The 22,311-nt window shown below is 36.4% G+C and overlaps 1 protein-coding gene across 1 annotated transcript in view; it reads left to right on the forward strand.

The window, feature by feature from the left end:
- Nucleotides 1–22,311, forward strand: part of RYR2 (ryanodine receptor 2) — a 794,727-nt gene that overhangs the window by 456,835 nt on the left and 315,581 nt on the right. The window contains 4 exon segments of the mRNA XM_078156251.1: nt 2,891–3,050; nt 4,670–4,817; nt 12,357–12,565; nt 14,220–14,394. Of these exon segments, the coding sequence (XP_078012377.1) occupies nt 2,891–3,050; nt 4,670–4,817; nt 12,357–12,565; nt 14,220–14,394 (692 nt within the window).

The following is a 22,311-nucleotide window of genomic DNA, read 5'->3' on the forward strand; positions in this document are numbered from 1 at the left end:
TCTACCTGAGAATGAATAATGATACCATATTATCAAGACATTAAGCTAATAGGTCTAATCTGAAAAATCTTTGGGATCTTCTGATTATTATATGACTTGATTTTATATGGAACGTATTCATATCTACAAGGACTTTATAATGCTTATATTTTGAAACCTTTGAGTAGATTGGACTTGGGTGGGTATGTAGGAGAAACTATGAATGAGAAGAGAAAATAGATGGATATTTTTACTATATTTATGAACAAAAATAATCAGTAATAATTATATCAAAATGAGCAAAGAAAATTGGATTTTTATTGAATTATGCAATCTCAGAATACACTTCAGAAGTCATTTCTTCCTACCCGTTGATGAATTAGAATCTCCTCTAAAACTTTGCTGGAAATTGCTCATCTACCCTTCGTCCATCTTTTGTGCAGTGAACTTATTACCACCTTAAAACAGCTCATCACACTTTTGGAAAGCAGGAAGGTTTCCTTATATCAAATATAATCTGCCTATCTTCAGCTTCTATTAATTGTGCTTAGTGCTATGCTTTGAGATCGAATAAAATTAGACTAACACCTCTTATTCATAACTGCCTTTCAAATATTGGAAGACTACTCTTCTGTGTCAGCTCCTCTCAAGGCTAAACAACGCCAGTTTATTCTCCCTCTCTGGTCAGTTCTTCAGTAGGGTGGGATCAGATATAAACTTCTCTTTTTAACTCTTTTTAGGTCTTCATAGCCAGACCCCATCCTAATTTAACAGTCTTTTTTCCCTTTACTTTCCTCCATGCTTTGTGATTTAGTCACACTGGCTCACATGCATTTCCTCTAACACTACACTCCATCTTCTGTCTCTGATTTTACTGGCTTTCCCCCATTCCCATAATGCTCTGCCCCCTCCCATCTTGGTTTCCCTGCCTCATGGTTTCCCTGGCTTCCTTCAAGACTCAGCTCAAATCCCTCTAGGCCTTTCTGGGTACCTCCCTCCCAAATACTTGTCCATCTACTCTATTTTTCTTGCATATTCCTAGTTATTTTCATATTATCTCCCTCATTAGAAGGAAAACTCTCTGATAGTAGGGACTATTTTAAAAATTGTTTTCATTTCTTTATATCCCATGGTTTAGCACAATGTGTGGCCACATAGTAAGGCTTAATCAATGTTTATTAACTAACTGACTGGTTTCTAATCTGTTCATCACCCTGGCTTCTCACCTCTGGATGGGTTCCAGCTTTTTGATTGAAAAAAAAAATCCATACTAAAATTTCACTACAGCTTGTAGTTGAGAAGGAATTATTTTTATAACACAAGGGCATAGTCTATTTCCATTTAAAAATCCAGAGAAATCAGGTTAGATAAAGTAGTTGGGTTTATCTGGTATTCTTCTGATGGTTTCCTCTTCATTTAAAAGGATACTGAATATTTTGGAATACTTCTTCTCCTATGATGCTGAATTTGTTATAGTTTACCTATTGACTAGATAAATAATTTAAAGGGGAAAATTGGGCTGAATGCTCATTTTGAAAATGGAATTAAGATGACATTTATTGAACCTCATGGTTATAAAATTGAAGTGTGCATGGTTATTTCAAATTAAAGGTAGAAATATTTATTCTTAGGGTAAATAACACTTCTTCTTTTTGTAGGTATATTAGACTTTTTTATATCTTTGGTTTTATATCAAAGCTCAAAGGTTAAGATTTTAACCATTTGAAATTCCTTCCTCTTGCATTACAATATATCAGTAACTCTATAGTCAATCAGTCAGCTAGCTATTTGGTCAGTAAGTACGTTTAATGTTTAATATGTACTAGGTGCAGTGCCAAATGATGGGAATATAAAGAAAGACAAAAATATGGTTCCTGCCCCCAAGGGGGTCACATTCATTTAGTGGTAATAATGTGCTAGTAAGTGTAACAGCAAGATGGATAGATGATAGATAGATAGATAGATAGATAGATAGATAGATAGATAGATAGATAGATAGTAAGTAAATGGAAAGTAATTTCAGTGGGAAGGTACTCAAAGGGTAAAGGAAAGACAGGGAAGGATTCCCACTGAGGTTACTATTTGACCTGAGTCTTGAAGGAAGCAGGAGAAAAAGATTGGGAGGGGAGAACCTTCCAGGTATGAGAGGCAGCCAGTGAAAAGGCAGAGTTGGGAGATGGATTGTGTTATGTGAGGAACAGCAAAGAGGCCGGTGTCACTGGGTATTCAAGTACATAGAGGGGAGTAAAGGATAAGAAGTAATCTTCTTAGGAAAGGCTAGGAAGCTACCAGGTTGGGAAAGGCTTCAGATGCCCAGTAAAGATTTTTCTATTTGATCTTGGAGGTAACAGGGAGAAAGAACTGAAGTTTATTGAGAAAAAAGAGATTAGGGAAAGGAGGTATAACATGGTCAGACCCACATCTTAGAAAATTCACTTGTGTCTGATTATAATTGATTTAGTCTGTTTTGTAGATATAACTCACGTTTAATATTGAAAATGGATTAACATAATTGAAGCCAACTTGTTATAAGGCAGTGTTTCTAATTATGAGTGTTATCAATAATGATGTTTCATCATGATGGCTATGTGATTGCTACAATGTAGTAATTTTTGCAACTTTTGGTGAAGAATGCTCCAATAGAACTTATCTCCTTATTTGAAAGGACATGGTGAGCCATTGGGCATTATAATAATAAAATTACTGATCTGTTGACTTACCATGCCATTTAGTAGGCATCTACAAAATGAGGATATCAGTAATTGCACCATAAAAAGAACAAACTTGTCCTCAGAGCAGTAAGAAAATACTTTCCCCTCCTCCTTTGCAGAGGTTGGAGTGGGTGGGGGAAGGCCAATTTTAGACCTTGTCTTTGCAAAATGGCCAATTAAATGGTGTCTTGCTTTTTCAGTTATCAGTTAACAAGTGGTTACAAGCCTGCTCCAATGGATCTGAGCTTTATAAAACTCACCCCCTCCCAAGAAGCAATGGTGGACAAGTTGGCTGAAAATGCTCACAATGTATGGGCCCGAGATCGCATCAGGCAAGGTTGGACTTATGGCATCCAGCAGGTATATGGGAGCTCCCACAAATTTAATCTTGTAATTTTGAGGTATTAGGAATAATTTCCTTTTTTGAATAATTTAGACAAGAAGATGGTAATCATAGCACCATATAATTTTTAGAGCTAGACTGGACCTTAGACATAATCTGGCTCATCTTCACTCCCATTATTTTATAGATGAAGCTAGGTGATCTCAGTTAATTGCCAGTTAATAGTAAAGTCTAGGCCAGATAATTATAACAACCATACCTTCTTAATGAAAAAGGCAGCATGATGTAGTAGATTAAGAATTGGCAAGAAGATCTAGTTTCATTTCCTTTGATACATATAGGCCCTATGACCCTTAACAACTTCTCATTATTCTACACCAGTGGTGTCAAATTCAAATAAAAATGAAGGGTCATTAAACCATGTATAGCAAGCCCTCACAACATACAGTCTGTGATTTGCTTGTGGCCCACCAAAGGATTTTGGGCAGCTTGTGAAAAATGTAGGCTTGCCACTGCGTACTCTCCATGTGACCCATGGCAACCAACCATTATCATTCTGTCTCTCATCTAAGCTATCTGCAACCTGAAGTAGTTTTCAAGTTGTTCAGGTCTGATATATAGTAATCACTGCAGCTGCATATTGAAGTAAAAAACTATATATTAGCATTATCTATTTTCTTTTGTTTTCATATTTATTTTGTTAAATATTCCCTAATTATTTTTAATTGGGTTCAGGTAGCTCTTGGGAGTGTTATGGACCATGTATTTGACACCCCTGCTCCGGATCCCTCCCCAAGACTACAGTGTATGTAATGGTTGATGTTTCTTGGGAGATCTCTATACCAGTTAAATCACAGGTCTAGCTTTGTTGCTAATAAAATTTGGAAATTTCTCATATGCAACAGAATTCCAACAAAAAACTGGTATCAAAAGACAAAGGTCTCACCTTGTCTTTCCTTGTGTACACATGATTTCCAGTGAACTTTCCAAACCTGAGCCATCTTTCCTGATAGTTGATGAATTCTCTGCATGGTTATATCTTTTTATTTTTTTTTTCTCGACAGCCACAATCAAACATATATTCTTCTGATAGAATGTAATGAAATGATCATTTTGTAATTAGTTATCCAGTAATACAGAAAACTCAAAACTAGTTGGTGGACTTTTTATTTTACAAAAAGCTCAATTTAATACCAACAAACTTAATATAATAGCTTTTAAAATATTTTTGAAGTGCTTGAAATTGCTGCATTTTCTCAGACAGCCTTAGCTTGCATGTTACCTGAAGGTTACTGAAACAACCAGTACTTATTTGCCAGTTTTTATAAAGATTTGTCGGTGATATATACAACTAAATTATGTGTTCTCTGAGTTAGTTAACTTGTCTTGTTACAATGGCAGATGGTTTCAAAATCAAGTGAGTTTGTTAATCTATGTGAAGTTTTTATTCTACATTTTGTCTTGATTTCATATAAAGAATCAGTTTTAATTCAATACACTTACTCATTTGATTAATGTATTTTTCATGTGTTTGTAGTTCCTGTGGGATGGGGATGGGATCAGTCTTTTCCCTCAAAGGCCTTGTAATTTGATATACTCAGTAGCCAAAGGCTGCATCATTTTTCTCCTTCTCTAGGATGTCAAGAACCGAAGAAACCCTCGCTTAGTTCCTTATGCTCTTCTAGATGACCGTACCAAGAAATCAAATAAAGATAGCCTCAGAGAGGCTGTCCGTACACTGTTGGGTTATGGTTACAACCTAGAGGCTCCTGATCAAGATCATGGTATTTCTCTTCTTTTTGTTTCCTTTATTATGAATGTCATATCCACTAAACACATGAAAGCAGGAGGAAAAGTCAAGTAAAGCTACAAATGTAACACAATATAATTATTTCAGCAGAAACATAGCTAGAAATATAACCTACACAGATCTCGTCTTTTGAGAAACCCCTTCTCTATGTTTTATATATCTACCCTTAGGATTAGAGTTAGCATTTACTGATATGTACTGTTGATTTGTATTTCAGAGTAAAAATCACTTCTGTAATATTTTGCCCTTAGGAAAGTATATAATTATTTCAGGGAATTAATATTATTTTAAATTCTGCTTATAAAATTACACTTTATTTATACATTACCTTTTACCAAAGTATTTTCAATAATTAAATCCTTAGTCCCAACATCTTGATTGAATAAATAGTAAATATTAATACTTTTACAGTTAAGTGAGGTGAAGGAGTACTTTCTCATATCTTTAGTACTCCTCTGTTTTATACATTCGTTTCCACTCTCTACTTTGTTTTTTGATAAATACTTTTCTTGCAAATTCCTCAAAATTACTTCCTTTGGAAATCCTAATAGAATGTTGGCCCTATTACTATGCATAGGAACAAAGAGCTCAGTCCTCAGAATAAGGTTGAGTACATAGGAAACTAATGGGGTTTTTTGATATTGTTTTGTTTTTTGATCTGTACCAGTGATAACATTGCCATAGAGAACTCCTTTAGAGGAAACTCCTTATCTCAATGCTGAATGGGTCAATGTTCTGCGCATTATTGGTTTAGAGAGTTGCCTGGGACACTGAGAGTTTGAGTAACAGGACACTCAGATTGTACATGTTAGAGGTGAGAATTATCACCATAGAAGTACCCAGGACATTAATCTGAGCTTCATAGTCAAGTGGAGTTGGCATGTCAGAGTCAGAAACCCTGACAAAGAAAGTCACAACTAACAACCTGGTAAGGAATAAAACCAAAAAAAATATAATATGTTAATTGAGGATATGAGTCATCAGGGAAAGCTTTAACTAGGATTATTTGAATAACATAATGGAGGACTGGACTCTTTTCTCTCTCCTCCCCCACATCCCATCTCTACTTTCACAAAACTCTAGAAGATAAATTATGCACCATATGTAGATCAATTAACATAAGACAGAGAGAAATCCAACAAGGTGAAAGCTTTATAAATTAACACTGGAAAATGCTAATCCTAAAAATGTACCGTTCCCCTGTCAGCCTCTATATTCCCAGTAAGAACACAAAAATTGACAGATGGGCCTCTGCTGTGGCTGCAAACTGGATCCCATAGCTTGCTGGTACATCTTATCTCCTGCTTCCCCCACTCCTCCTAAAGCAGATACTGATTCTGCAGAGCCGCTTGATGATGAAGGAGAGACTAAAGGTGCTGACTCTTACATGGTCTGGCACTTGGACGAGAATCTATCTAGGTTTCAGGGACTATCTGGAGCAGACCAAGGAGAAAGCTGAGAAAGAAGGCTGCACCAGGCCAGAAGGATCCTGCCACTGTTCAAATAGTTTTCTGCCTCCACTCTACCTACATCCCCCTGCTACTCAGACACTGGGGAAAGGAAAGACTACTGGTGCCATTGCCATGATCTCTATAGACCTTTCTATGCTTCAAAAGTTGATCCTAAAGAAAAGAAACATGTAGGAGAGTTAAAAGCCAGCAGGAGTCCTGGTGTAAGTGCAGTTATTTGAATCTACTTTCCACATGTGGAAAGATGGGCCCTATTATCATAATTTCAGGGTGATCATAACTAATAGTAGTTAACATTTATGTAGTACTTGCTATATACCAGGCACTACGTTAAGCACTTTACAATTATTATCTCATTTGATTCTCACAACAAGGTAGGTGCTATTATTATCCTTATTTTACAGATGAAGAAACTGAGGCAGAGAGAGATTAAGTGCCTTGCCTGGGGCCACGCAAATAGGATATGTCTGAGGCTGTTTTTGAACTTATATCTTCCTGACTCCAGGCCTGGCACTCTATCTACTATGCTACCCAACTGCCCCAAGGTAGAGAATGAGCCCTGGGCTTGGAATCAGGAAGACTCATCTTTATGAGTTCATATCTGGCCTCAGACACTTCTTAGCAGTGTGACCATGAACAAGTAACTTAACCCTGTTTGCCTCAGTTCCTCCCCTGTAAAATAAGCTGGAGAAAGAAATGGCAAACCACTCTAGTGTCTTTGCCAAGAAAACCCCCAAATAGGGTAATGGAGAGTCAGACACTACTGAAAACTGATCAGCAGCAACAACAAAAAGAGAAATACCTTGGGGTGGGGGGCGAGGTAGGGAAACTTTGCAGGACGTTTCTCTGCTAAAGGTTTTGTTTCCAAGCTATATAGTGAATGGATCTGGTTTTATAAGAAAAAGAGCCATTCCTTAATTGATAAATTATATAAGAATATGAATAGACAGTTCTCAAGGGAAGAAACTCAGGGTGTCTATAGCCATATGAAAACATGCTCCAAACCATTACTTTATTTCTTCTTTCTTTCAAATGTTTATTAAGTTCCTCTTATGTGAAGAGCATGATTCCAGAAATCAGGGAAAGAAAACAGTTTAAGACAGACATATTGCCTTCATGCAACCTACCATCTACTCTGTGTATAACATACATAATTCTATATAAAATATGGTACCATGGTGGAGTAGTGTCTTTCATTCAAGTCTTTATAAGTACAGGTTTTTTTTTTCAATACAGGTTATACATGTATAGTCATGCAAAACACTTCCATAGTAGTCTTGCTGTGGAAAACTAACTATATGTCCCTTCCTCCTATTGTGCCCCTTATTTCTTCCTTTCTCTCTTTTGACCCTGTCCCTCCTTAGAAGTGTTTGCTTTTGAATACCCCCTCCCCGAATCTGCCCTCCCCTCTATCATCCCCCTGCTCTCTTGTCCCCTTCCCTCCCCTATTTTCCTATAGGGTAAGATAGATTTCCATACCCAATTGAGTGTGTATGTTATTCCCACCTTAAGCCAAATCCGATGAGAATAAGATTCACTCATTCCCTCTCACCTTCCCCACCCCTTCCCCTCCACTGTAAAAGCCTTCTCTTCTCTGTTTTATGTGAGATAATTTACCCCATTCTACCTCTCCCTTTCTCTCTCACCCCTTAATTTTATTCTCCAGATATCATTCCTTCAGCTTCAACTCACCTTGTGCCCTCTATCTATCTATCTATCTATCTATCTATCTATCTATCTATCTATCTATCTATCTATCTATCTATCTACATATCACAATAATTTTTCCCTCCAACTAGCCTAATACTGACAAGGGTCTCTTGAGTTACAAATATCATCTTTTCATGCAGGAATGTAATCAGCTCAACGTTAAGAAGTCCCTTATGATTTCACTTTCGTGTTTTCCCTTCTCATGTTTCTCTTGAGTCTTGTATTTGAAAGTCAAATTTTCTATTCAGCTCTGGGCTTTTCAGCAAGAATGCTTGAAAGTCCTCTGTTTCACTGAATGACCATTTTTCTCCTGAAGGATTGTACTCAGTTTTGCTAGGTAGGTGATTTTTGGCTGTAATCCTATCTCCTTTGACCTCCAGAATATCATATTCCAAGCCCTCTGGTCCCTTAATGTAGAAGCTGCTAAATCCTTTGTTATCCTGATTGTGTTTCCACAATACTTGAATTGTTTCTTTCTGGCTGTTTGCAATATTTTCTCCTTGACCTGGGAACTCTGGAATTTAGCTATAATATTCCTAGGAGTTTTCCTTTGGGGATCTCTTTCAGAAGGTAATCAGTGGATTCTTTCAATTTCTAGTTTGCCCTCTAGTTCTAAAATAACAGGGCAGTTTTCCTTGATAATTTCTTGAAAGATTATGTCTAGGTACCTTTTTTGATCTTGGCTTTCAGATAGTCCAATAATTTTTAAATTATCTCTCCTGGATGTATTTTTCAGGTCAGTTGTTTTTCCAGTGAGATATTTCATATTGTTTTCTATTTTTCATTCTTTTGTGTTTGTTTTACAATGTCTTGATTTCTCATAAAGTCACTAGCTTCTAATTGCTCCATTATAATTTTTAAGGAAGTATTTTCTTCAGTGAGCTTCTGGACTTCCTTTTCCATTTGGCCAATTTTGCTTTTTAAGGCACTCTTCTCCTTATTGGCTTTTTGGACCTCTTTTGCCATTTGGGTTGGGCTATTTTTTAAGATGTTATTTTCTTCTGTATTTTTTAGGGTCTCCTTTAGCAAGCTGTTGACTTGTTTTTTATGATTTTATTGCATCATTCTCATTTCTTTTCCCAGTTTTTCCTCTACTTCTTTTACTTCTCAAACTCCTTTTTGAGCTCTTCCAAGGCCTGGGACAGATTCATATTTTTCTTGGAGGCTTTGGATGTAGGAGCTTTGACTTTGTTGTCTTCTTCTGGTTGTATGTTTTGATCTTTTTTGTTGCTAAAGAAAGATTCTGTGGTCTGACTTTTTTGGTGCCTTTGTTTGCCCATGATCCCAGCTAATTACTTGAGTTATAAACTCTTTGTTAAGGAGGGGTCTGCTTCCAGTGTGGAGAATGTACTCTCCCAAGCTTCGGGAGTTTTGCGCTGCTATTTTGAGAGATACGTCTAGAGATCTGTAAGTTTTCAGTTCTCCCAAGTTGGCATGATAAGGGGCGAAATGTTTACTCCTTTCCTGGCCTTTGCTCTGGTCTTTAAGTGACCAAAAGCACTCTTTTCTGCCTTGGAACTGGAAGGAGGATTCTCTCTGTACCACCACTACAAGCTCCACCATGCCAGCACTCCTCCTTGCCCCAGGACACCCCCCCAGAACTGTGACCCCAATCCAAGCACAGGCAAAGCAAGAGAATCCTGCCTCAGCTACAGCAAAAGATCCCTACAATTCATCTCTGATCAGCCCCTTGATTCACCCTCAGTCTGTGGGCTGGAAGCTCTGGAAGCAGCTGGCTCTCTGGGATTGCATCCAGGGCTGGGGCTGGGACCATGCTTCTCTCTCATCGCAGTCACAGACTTTTCCTGCTGGCCTTATAAGTTGTCTTTGGTGTTTGTGGGTTGAGAAGTCTGGAAACCACCACAGCTGCCCGTGATTCAGTTGTCTGAGGCCTGCTCCAGATTCTCTGAGGCCTGTTTCGCTTGTGCGCCCATGCCCAACTGTGTTCCTCTCCCAGCCAGGCACGATAGACCTTTCTAATCACTTAGCCAGGTTGTCTTTGGCTGGAAATTTGTTTCACTTTGTCTTTTTGTGGGTTCTGCTGCTCTAGAATTTGTTTAGAGCCATTTTTTTACAGATTTTTTCCAAGTTGTTGTTTTTAAAAACTTTCATTGCTTTCTCCTAGCCCCTTTAAAACATAGTGGATATCAGCAAACCTTCACTTTACTGACCAGATATTTCAGTCACTGTTAATTAGTTCTTCACAGAGGATTACTCAACTTAAATATACTTTAATTAAATAATATTTTGAAACAAAGCATCCCCTGAATGTGATGAATTAATTCACTACTGATTTGCTGAAAGCCTATACATCAGAGCAAACTGCCTTTATCTTTATTACTTTGTATCATTTTTCTCTGTCTCTTGTTGGGGAATTTTTAGCTTATATATATATAATATATATATATATATATATATATATATTAATTTTTAGCTAGATTTTTAGCTAATATTTATTAGAAAACACAGTTAAGTCGTATTCAGTATCTAATTGAAGTTACAATACTCAGCCACATCTTCAAGCATTAACTTTTCCTACATAGGAAGAGTTTCATAGAGTATGGGACTTGGTTTACTGAAGCCTTTCCTTTCCAAGCTGAAACCAAGGAATGTAATTATTGGTTCAGCATTTTATTCTTATTATGAAAATTAAAAAAAAAAGATGAAGTTTTGGAACTGGATCACTTTACCTTTTCTCTTCTTTTCTTTTACCAATTCAGAGTGTTTCCATCCTTTTAATGACCAGCATCCTCTTAGATCTCCAGTTCGGCTCAGCACATTCAAGTCTTCTTTGTGGTCTTAGCTTTCTTTTTTTTCCAGGGAGTGGGGTGGGAATTAGTTTTGTTTGACCACCAGAGACACTTTTTCCACAATCCAGTCTCTTGTTGAGCATTTAGGGAACCTTTGCCGTTATTATACTTTGTCAGGTTGTGAGACGGGTGCTTGCCACATTTATGGCAATAAGTTCTGTAGATTTGGGTTATATTCGCCATGTTGGTAGTAGTATTGGCAGCTAAGAAAAACCTCCATTACATCATTATTTAGAGAAATACAAATCAAAGCAATTCTCAAATTCTACCTCACACCCATCAGAGTGGCAAAGATGACAAAAATAGAAAATGATCTGTATTTGGAGGAACTATGGGAAAAGAGGTACATTGATGTGATAGACTTACAATTAGATATAACCATTTTGGAAAGCAATTTGGAATTATACAGAAAATACTGCTAAATAATATGTATGCCTTTTGATCTAGCCATACTACTACTACAGCTGTTCCCAAAAGAGATCAAGGAAAGAGAAAAAGTTCTTTTATATATATGTATACAGAAATATTTATAGCAGCTTTTTGTGGTGACAAAAAAAAACCTGGAAGCTAAGAGGACATTTAACAATTGAGGAGTTGTTTAATAAAATATGATAGACGAATATGATGGAATATTATTATGCTATAAGAAGTGAGGAAATAAATGATTTCAAACAGATCTGGAAAAACTTGTGCACTGATATAGAGCAAAGTAATCAGAATAAGAACAATTTGTGCTATATAAGTATTATAAAAGTGAGTAGTTTTGAGAATGAGAATGAAGAATGAAATGAACAGAACCAGTACAACAATTTATGCAATAATATTTGCAGTGTGAAACAAACAACTTGGAAGCTGTAGGAATGATGACCAATACAGTAATAATTCATTATTCTAGAGGACCAAAGATGAAATATGCTGTCTATTATAGAGAGTTGATGGATTTGAGATATGGAATGAGGCACATATCTATCTATCTAACTAACTAACTATAGCCACCTATCTAATTTATAACAGTCGTTGAAGGAATATGTTTTCACTATGCATATTTGTTACAAGAAATTTATTTTTCCTTTTTTTCTCCAATGAGGTGGGAATTGGGAAGGAGAGAAAATTGATTACTGTTAATTTTTTTAATGTGTAGGTGGTGCTACAGGTGTAAAATTTTGCTTGCACTTTAAGATGGAGTCACGTTATTATTAGTTTTATGTAGCTGTTTAATTTTTTTTCCAAAAGACCTATTATGAAGTGGAAATAATCCACAAATGTTTGTAATATAGAAACAAAACACCAATAAAACTTAAAAAAGAAACTACAACAGATAAAACTAGTTATAGCAACATTCTTAGATCTAATTATTATTGATTGATTCCAGGTGTCATTTGAAGAACTATGACCTAAAAAATAGTAATCCTTAGAATCTTTTTGGTATAGTGGTTACTCAAATAAATATCAAAGCTGTGAAAATTCTTCCTTCTGTTTCATTTATTTAGCAAATAATCACTAGATTCTTTTAAAATTAAATAGCCACTAGAACTGAAGTATGCAGTGGCACTGGTGAAAAGTTCAGAATCTTCCGTGCTGAGAAGACTTATGCTGTGAAGACAGGAAGATGGTATTTTGAATTTGAGGCTGTCACTGCTGGCGACATGAGAGTTGGCTGGAGTAGACCAGGTTGCCAACCTGATCAGGAGCTTGGCTCTGATGAGCGAGCTTTTGCTTTTGATGGATTCAAGGTATGTATACTTTCCTTTATGCTAAGTGTCTCAGAAAGGACATAAATCAGATTTTCAGAATCCAGACACCATTGATTTTTTTTCTGGTATTATTTTTAATATTCTGGTAGCTCAAATGGCTTTTGGTCCATTGACATTTGTCTATGGAGTTCATAGTGAATACCTAAAACATGCTAGAACAATGCAGTTGAATTCAGAGGAAAACAAACAAATAAATAAAAAAAATGTTCATTTTTATCAGAAAATGCCATATCCCTATCTAACACACCAGAAACCTGAAACATGTAGCGTGAAGATTGTATTTCAATTAGAAGATGGGCAGGGAATAAATCTTCTGTACAGTATGATATGTAGTTCATTTTTAAAGAAATATTTAGTTCTGCTTGGTGACTATGTATGAAAGCTGTAGAGTTCTAAACTAAAAAGAATTGCTTATTTCTAAATCACTAGGTAAATATTTGTAATGGTGTGCTTGGGCCCCAGCCCTAAGATCATGTCTCTGGAAGCCTCCCAATCTTTCAGTATGCCCCTGTCCTATGAGGAAAATTTGCTCTTGTTGTAAAACACATTCTCTTATCAGAACAGACAGAGGGGTGCCTGGCCCAAGGATTTTCATCCCTGGCTGGCGCAAGGACTCTTCCTCCTGCCAGATCCCCAAGCTCTGTGTCTCTGACAACTCCCTTAATTTCTGGTATACTCTCTATACTTTCCCACCCATATCACCTAAAGACACCTAGACTCTTAGATTGCCTATTATCTCTTTTTTAAATGTCTATGTTTTATTGTGAGATGGAAACTTGTTAGTTTTTTTAATTATCTAATCTGATTTAAAAAATTTCCAATGGTACATTCATTGTTGCCTCCAGGATCATATACAAAATGCTCTGTTTAGCATTCAGAGCCTTTCATAATCTAGCCCCCTCCTACCTTTCCAGGATTCTTACACCTTGTTTCTTATTTATTTTGTATATAGTTTTCTTTGTGTATTTTTGTTTCTACTTGGTCTCCCCCATAGCATTGTGAGCTACTTGAAGGCAGGAATTCTTTTTTTTTTTTTTAACTTCTTTTTGTATCCTCATTGTTTATCACAGTGCTTGGCATATACAAGGCACTTAATAGATGTTTATTCATTGACTGATTGATAGTAAACCCATCTTTTTTTCCCCTTATGTGAAAGAGTTCAATCCCTTAGGCTATTAGCATAAGTCTAGAGGCCTATATATGCACCCCAGAAATCATAGTTCCCATCAAAATATCAAGTTATTACACCCTTTAGCAACTCCAAGTTTGTTTTGCTTCTGAGGGGAGTAAAACATATCCTTCAGATATGCTAACATCATAGAGACCTAAAGGAAACTGGGATTCACCGGAGAGAGAAGAGAATTGTATTCATATTTTCTGAGTTGCTTTGAGTCCTCATATGTTGTCTACATTTTCTGTGGGGTAAAATAAAGACTTTTCTCTACTTGATATTCATTGTTACCTTGCATGTTTGCATAGGAGTTGGGGACCCTTTTATACACATCTGAGAAGAACTAGATATGAACTATATGCTTCATACCCAGTAGATGTAGTATAGATGGGTGGTTGGGTAAGGTAGTAGAATGATTTATTTTCTGAATACTGTGGCAAGTGATTCTGGGTTCCTTCTCAGGCACAGCGTTGGCATCAGGGCAGTGAGCATTATGGGCGCTCATGGCAAGCAGGAGATGTTGTTGGGTGTATGGTTGACATGAATGAACACACCATAATGTTTACCCTGAATGGTGAAATCCTTCTGGATGACTCTGGTTCAGAGCTGGCATTCAAGGACTTTGAGGTTGTTGATGGTAAGTAATTGTTCATTTTATCTTGTTTACAAGTTTGTCACATGATAGCTCAAAATCCTTTATGCCATTACTATTCTGTTTCAGCATAAATGAACAGATGATTTGCATCTCTAAATCACAAGTATGCCATGTAACTTGTTTGATCAGACATTCTTGAAATTAATTTCTAGAAGAATTTCCTTATTTGTTAGTTTGTACTTCCATGGGGCATAAATATCTCATTTGTATGAATCAGGAAACTAATGGCAGATAATAACATAGTTTTCCTACACATATTAAATGTTAATTTAGGACACTCAAAAATTGTATTTTTCTTTTTATTTCTTATAACACATCTGTTCTTATGAATAAGGGCTTATTGAACTTTTCATTTTGGGTTTACTTGATGTTTTGATCATAAAAGAAAATCTATTTTTTTAAAGTATTCAAATTTAATTGTTTTTTATCCCAATTGAATTTTTTTAATCATTATCTTAAAAATAAAGATGATCAAACTAGCTAGTTTGCTCTGAAATCTCATGCCTAAAGCAAGGAAAAAAGAAACTTGATAGATAATACTTATGACACCACTTTGTGTGTGTGTGTATCTTTATAATAGTAATACCAACAATATCTGGATTATTCTAAGACCTGAATGAGATTTGATTAATTTATAGGCTATAAGATTTGTTTATAGAATAGAAAATAGAACCTGATTCAAGGATAGGGAGGTTTATGAAATAATAATGTTAATTTTGTAAATGTCAACTTTATTTACTGAAACTTTGGAAGGATGGATTGGAGCTAGTTTGTGAACAGCTTTAAATATTAAATGAGGGACCTTCTATTTGGCTGTAGAAGCAATAGCAAACCACTGGAGCTTCTTGAGTAAAAATAATCAGAGCTGTACTTTCTAATTGGCAACTCTGTTGAGGATGGATTGCAGACCTCGGAGGCTATTGCTTTTAACAGTCCAGGAAAGAAATGATAAAGGGCTAAACTAAAGTGTTGACTTTGTGAATGAAGAGAAGGGTAGATATGGAAGTTATGTTATAAAGATGGAATTGACAGAACTTGGCAATTGATTGGATCCATGGAGTGAGAGGAGAGCAAGTAGTCAAGAATAACACTGAAGTTATGAAACTAGGGCCATAACCCAAAGAGACAAAAGAAAAAGGGAAATAATCCATATGTTCAAAAATTTTTATAGCAGCTTTTTTTATGGTGGAAAGAATTGGAAACTAATTGGGTACCCATCAAGTTGTGAATAATTAAACAAAAATGTGGTCCAGTCAATCCTCATTATTTGCAGATTCTGTATTTGCAAATCTTCCTACTTGCTAAAATTTATTTGTAACTATAAAATCAATACTCCATTGCACTTTTGTGGTCATTAGGAAACATAGCAGAATAGCAAAAAATTTGAGTTGGCCAACATATATTTTCCTAGCTCGGATTGAACAAGGTGAGGCTCTGCCTTTTTTTTTTTTTGCTCTATACACCATAAACAAGTAACCTTTTTTACTGTCTATTTAGTATACATTTTTTCATTTTTGTGCTTTTTGTTGGTGATTTTACTGCTTAAAATGGCCCCTAAGTGTGGTACTGAAGGGCTGTCTGGTGTTCTTAAGCACAAAAAGACTGTGATGTGCTATGTGTAGAGATAATGTGTGTTAGATAAGCTTCCTTCAGGCATGAGTTGTGATGCTGTTGTTTGTGAGTTCAGCATTAATGTATCTTAAAATGATACATCTAGAAAAAGGAAGAGGAAATTCAACAATCTGTATGAGGCAACTCCTGAAAGTGCTAAAGTAAATGTTGTGACCAAAGGCTTGCAGGAACCTAATTCATTGTGTGTAGCAACTAACTCCCACAATAATAGATATAATAGAATGTGTGTGTGTGTGTGTGTATGTGTGTGTATGTGTGTATGCGTATATATATATAATTTTTTTGGTGTGTATGTACGTGTGTGTGTATTGGAATATATATATATATATATATATATATATATATATATATATATATATATATGTGGGAATATAATAGAATATATGTATGTATATTGGAATACTGTTTTTATTACCCCCTCCCCCAGTTTGTCCTCCCATCTATCACTCCCCCTCTCCTGTCCCCTCCCTTCCTCATTTTCCTGTAGGGTAAGATAGATTTCCATACCCAGTTAAGTGTGTATGTTATTCCCTCCTTAAGCCAAATCTGAGGAGAATAGGATTCACTCATTTCCTCTCACCTTCCCTCACTTCCTCTCCACTGTAAAAGCTTTTTTTGCCTCTTTTATTCTTCTCCTCCCAGTATAATTCTCTTTTACACCTTAATTTTATTATTTAGATATCACCCCTTCATCTTCAACTCACCCTGTGCCCTCTACATATATAATTTTTTCCCTCCAACTATCCTAATACTGACAAAGGTCTCATGAGTTACAAATGTCATTATTCCATGTAGGAATATAAAGAGTTGAACTTTAATAAGTCCTTTAAAATTTCTCTTGAGTCTTGTATTTGAAAGTCAGATTTTCTATTCAGCTCTGGTGTTTTCAGCAAGAATGCTTGAAAGTCCTTTATTTCACTGAATATCCATTTTCTTTCCCTGGAGGATTATATTCAGTTTTGCTGGGTAGGTGATTCTTGGTTGTAATCCTATCTCCTTTGATCTCTGGAATATCATATTCCAAGCCCTCCAGTCCTTTAATGTAGAAGCTGCTGAATCTTGTGTTATCCTAATTGTGTTTCCACAATACTTGAATTGTTTCTTTCTGGCTGTTTGCAATATTTTCTCCTTGACCTGGGAACTCTGGAATTTGGCTACAATATTCATAGGAGTTTTCCTTTGGGAATCCCTTTCAGGAAGTGATCAGTGGATTCTTTCCATTTCTATTTTACCCTCTGGTTCTAGAATATTAGGGCAATTTTCCTTGGTAATTTTTTGAAAGATGGTGTCTAGGCTTTTTTTTTTTATCATGGCTTTCAGGTAGTCCAATAATTTTTAAATTATCTCTCCTGGATGTATTTTTCAGGTCAGTTGTTTTTCCAGTGGGATATTTCATATGGTCTTCTATTTTTTCCATTCTTTTGTGTTTGTTTTACAATGTCTTGATTTCTCATAAAGTCACTAGCTTCCATTTGCTCCATTATAATTTTTAAGGAAGTATTTTCTTCAGTGAGCTTTTGGACTTCCTTTTCCATTTGACCAGTTTTGCTTTTTAAGGCATTCTTCTCCTTATTGGCTTTTTGGACCTCTTTTGCCATTTGGGTTGGGCTATTTTTTAAGATGTTATTTTCTTCAATATTTTTTAGGGTCTCCTTTAGCAAGCTGTTGACTTGTTTTTAATCATTTTCTTGCATCACTCTCATTTCTCTTCCCAGTTTTGCCTGATCTTTGCATGTGTGTCCATTCTGAACTGCTGCACTTCTCTCCCAGCCTGGCGCAACAGACTTTTCCTGCTAAACTTTGAGGTTGTCTTGGGCCAGAAATTTGTTTCACTCTGTCTTTTTGTGGGTTCTGTTGCTCTAGAATTTGTTTAGAACCATTTTTTACAGGTATTTGGAGGTGTTGGGGGAAAGCTCAAGCAAGTCATTGCTTTTACTCTGCCATCTTGGCTCTGCCCTCCAGTAATACTATTTTGCTGTAATAAATGATGAAAGAGATGATTTCAGAGAAACCTGGGAAGATACGTATATACCTTTTTCTACTTTCATCAAACTCTATCCAGAAATCTGTGTTTACTTCTAATCCATTCTTTTTGGTAGAGAATCATTTCCTCTGTTATTAGTCCCCAAGACTGACTGGGCCTTACCATCTAACCTGCTCTTTTCCCTGAATAAATATTAACTGGTTTTTCCATCTCCCATGAATTAAACATAAGTATGAATGCTTCGTATTTTGTCTCATCCAATAAGATTGTAAACTCCATGAGAGGAGGAAATGTTGTGATTATCTATACTTCCAGCACTTAGTCCAGTATATAGTACATAAGTGTTCAATAAATGCATTTGCATTTCATTGCATTCCAGGTTCCAAAGGTTTAAAAGGACATTTATAAATTAGAGAGTCCAGAGGATGGCAAACAGAATGAAAACTCTCAGGTCCATGTTTCATGGGATCAGTTCAAGAATGATGACTTTGGAACAAATTGCGGTCCACTAAGTCTCTCAGACCTTTTTCAGAAAAACTATCTGTGCCTTCCCCTTAGTGTACTTGTGGATTTGATTTTTTTGTATACAAGTGCAAGATGTTACATTTATCTGTATTGAATATCTTAATGCTCAAGATTGTCCTGATCTTTTGGGATCCTGATGCTTTTATCAACTGGATGCTATCATTCAGTGTGTTAGCTATCCTTTTTAGCTTTGTATCATCTGTAAATATGATGAGCATGTCATATGTATTTCTGTCACTGTCACTGATAAAAAAAATGCTAAACAATACAGAGCCACACATAGATCCTTGGAGTACTCTACTGGAGACATCCTGTGATGGTGACATTGAGCCATTAACAACTATTTTTTGAGTATAGTCATCCAACCAGTTCTAAATCCATTTAATTGTATTGTCATATTGTCCACATCTCTCCTTTTTTCTCAGAAAATAGTATGAATGACTTTCTAAAGGCTTTGCTAAGATCCAGTGTATAAAATCTAGTTAAAACTATATGTACTGGAGACACCCTGTGACATTGAGTGATATTGAGCCATTAACAACTATTCCTTGAATTGTCACCCAACCAGTTCTGAATCCACATAATTGTATTGTTATATTGTTCATGTCTATCCTATATCTTGTTTGTCCATAGCAGTTTGTATATTTTCTTCCTCATTAGATTGTGAGTTCTTTTTTTCCCTCCATTTTTTTGTATCTCAAGTACTTAGCATAGTGACTAGCACATAATGGATACTTAATAAATGTTAGATGACTGCCTGACAGATAGATCTGAGAATTAATTGTGTAAAAATTATAATTGAATCCATGGGAGCTAAAATAATATAGAGGGAAAAAAGTGGGGTCCAGTACAAAGCCTTGGGAGACAGCCATGGTTATTGAGTGTGATATGGATGAAGACCCAGCAAAAAAGGAATGGAAAGAGTGGTCAAACAGCAGCAAGATAAGGGTTAAGGTGAAGCCATTAGATTTGGTAATTAAGAGAGCCTTAGCAACTTTGGAAAGAATAGTTATAATTAAATGATGAGGTGAGAATCCAGACCGCAGAGAGTTCAGAAGAGAGTGAGGTAAGGAAGTGGAGGCACCAATTGTAGATTCCCTTCCCTAGAAGTTTAGCTGTGAAAAGGAGGGGAGATATAGGGCAATAGCAGAGAGTTTAAGGCAGGATAGGTAGATTTGAGAATCATCAGCATAAAGATGGTAATTAAATCCATGAGAGCTGATGAGACCACCAAGTGGAGTTGTATAGAGGGAGAAGAGAAGAGGGCCCAGGACAAAACCCTGAGGGACAGCTGTGGTTAGGGAGTGTGATCTGGATGAGGATCCAGCAGAGGAGACACAGAATGAAAGGTCAGATAGATAGAAGGAAAGCCAGGAGAGGTATCCTGAAAAGGGAGAAGAAACTGTCAAAGAGAAGAGAATGATTTACATTATTGAAGGTTGCAAAGATGTTTAGGTGAGTGAGGATTGAGAAAAAGCCACTGGATTTGAAAATTACGAGATTGTTGGAAACTTTAGACAGATCAGTGTCAGAACAATGATGAGGTCAGGAGACAGATTATAAACGATTAAGAATAAAGGGACAGTAGAGACAGTGGAAGCACCTATCATAGATCACTTTTTCAAGGACAGAAGAGATATAGGACAATAGTTAGTGGGATGGAGGATTAAGTAAAAGTTTTTCGAGGATGGGGTAGTCCTTGAGTTATCCCAATTTTACAGATGAAGAAACCAAGCCAGTGAGAGGTTGTGACTTTTCCAAGGGTCACACAAATGTAAGTGCCTGAGGCTGGATTTGAACTCAGATCTTTCTGACTTCAGGTCTAGTACTCTATTCATTCACCGCTTACCTCCTTTAGGAGGAGGAGGAGGAGGAGAAGGAGGAGAGAGGAGGGAGCTCTCAGTGAATGGCCTCAGTTGATTTCCATGGTACTCACCAAATATATATATCTAACAGTCTTTGTTAGCTATACTTGATTTCTGGCCAGAAATTTATTATCCCTGGTTTTTAAGCCATATCCAAAAAATCCAAATTCTGTTCCCAGGTTCCACCTTCTTAGCTAGTTATTCACTACCTAAATTTATTTTTCTCTTCTGTATCCATTGCTTTCAGTGGATAGCAGTGAAAAAATACAACCTGTGTCTCTCTGGTCTTCTGTGTCTTATATAAGACCTCATAATAATTGACCATACTTTTTAGGTTCCTTCTAGCAGTATCGTTTGAACTCTTGGAACATTCTATTTTGTCTTGAATACATGCCTCATGCAGAAAACATACCTCTATTAATGTTATCAAATCAATAAAAATGACTTCATGTATATCCCTGCCTTTAATCCCTGAGAAGAGAATCACTACCAACTTTTATTACTTTTTTAGTTTTTATGGGTAGATAATGGGGTTAAAGTGACTTGTCACTCAGCGAATAAGTGTTGCTACCTAGCTGCCCCAACACCACCAACTTAAAATAGATGATCTCTCACCTCTTAGCTTTTGGAGCTGTAGGTCATTACTTTGAGCATAAACAGCTTCTGTTTCAAAGCCGCTAGCTACTTCTTCAGGAAGTGCTTCAAAACATTTTTAAGTTCAAATTGTACAGCTAGCTTTTTTTTCTTCCCTTTTTACTTCACGTAACATGTTATACTCTGAACTTCTCACAAGGTCAAATCTTCTGTCCTCTTGAGTTCCCTTTTCTAACCATTGAAGCCTTTCTTATTTTTTTATTTTAAGAGCATTTCATTGTCTTTAGCAAGCAGGAGTCTGCATTATTTGAGTTCCTTCACTTTCTCCTGGAGGAGGGAGAGCAGCCTACACTTGGCCGCTGGGTGAAAATACAAATATTACACACTGAATGCAAACTCCGGAGAAATTCCCTTTATTCTCTATATTGGTTGAGATTTTTAGCCAGTTTAAAAAAAAAATTAGATGTAGGTGTTTTCAAACACAAACCCAAGCATCTGTTTGAACCTTTTTGCAACATCTTAACTATCTTGACAATGCCACTCAACTTCCTTTCCTTATTCTCAACAACTCTGCTTTCATACTTACCTTTAGCCTTATACCAGTCTGTTTAAGTAATTTGCGTTTTATTTGCTTTACCCTTTAATTGTTCCACTAATTTTTTCTTATTTACTTTGTCTTGTCTTGACAACTACCTTCTTTTCCTTCTGTAATTTTCTTCTCAGTTTGTGTTCCTTTGATCCTCCCTAATTTTCCTTAGCTCTTGTGTAGCCATCTTCATTGTCCTTGATCTTGTTATTTTAGTGATAAACAACTTATATGGCACTTACTGTGTCAGGTACTGTGGCAAGAGCTTTACAATTATTATATCACTTAACCCTCTCAGCAACCCTGGTGTTATTGTTATCATCCCCATTTTACAGATGAGGAAACTGAGGCAAACAACTTGCCCAGGGTCACACAGCTATAAAGTGTCTGAGGGTGGATTTGAAATCCTGCCTGGCACTGTGTGTACTGTGGCGCCACCTAGTGTCCAACTCAGAATCTGACTGTAGAATAGTGCCTGACAGATTTTTCACCTTCAAATTTTTCTCAGTTCCTCTCAAATTTCTCAGGATGTATCATGCCAAATCACTTCTTCACTAGTATAAACCCTTCTGAATCACCCACATAATTTCCTTCTCTTGTTTTTGATTCATTTTTCTCTCCTTTTCCATTCTTTGTCTTGTGGAAACTAGGAATAGTGTGTGTGAGGGAGGGAGAAGGGCAAGAGAGAGAGACATAAAGGAGGATAAAGTGAA

Source organism: Phascolarctos cinereus, unplaced genomic scaffold (assembly GCF_003287225.1).
Source record: "Phascolarctos cinereus isolate Bilbo 61053 unplaced genomic scaffold, phaCin_HiC Scaffold_5;HRSCAF=322, whole genome shotgun sequence".
Classification (NCBI taxonomy): domain Eukaryota; kingdom Metazoa; phylum Chordata; class Mammalia; order Diprotodontia; family Phascolarctidae; genus Phascolarctos; species Phascolarctos cinereus.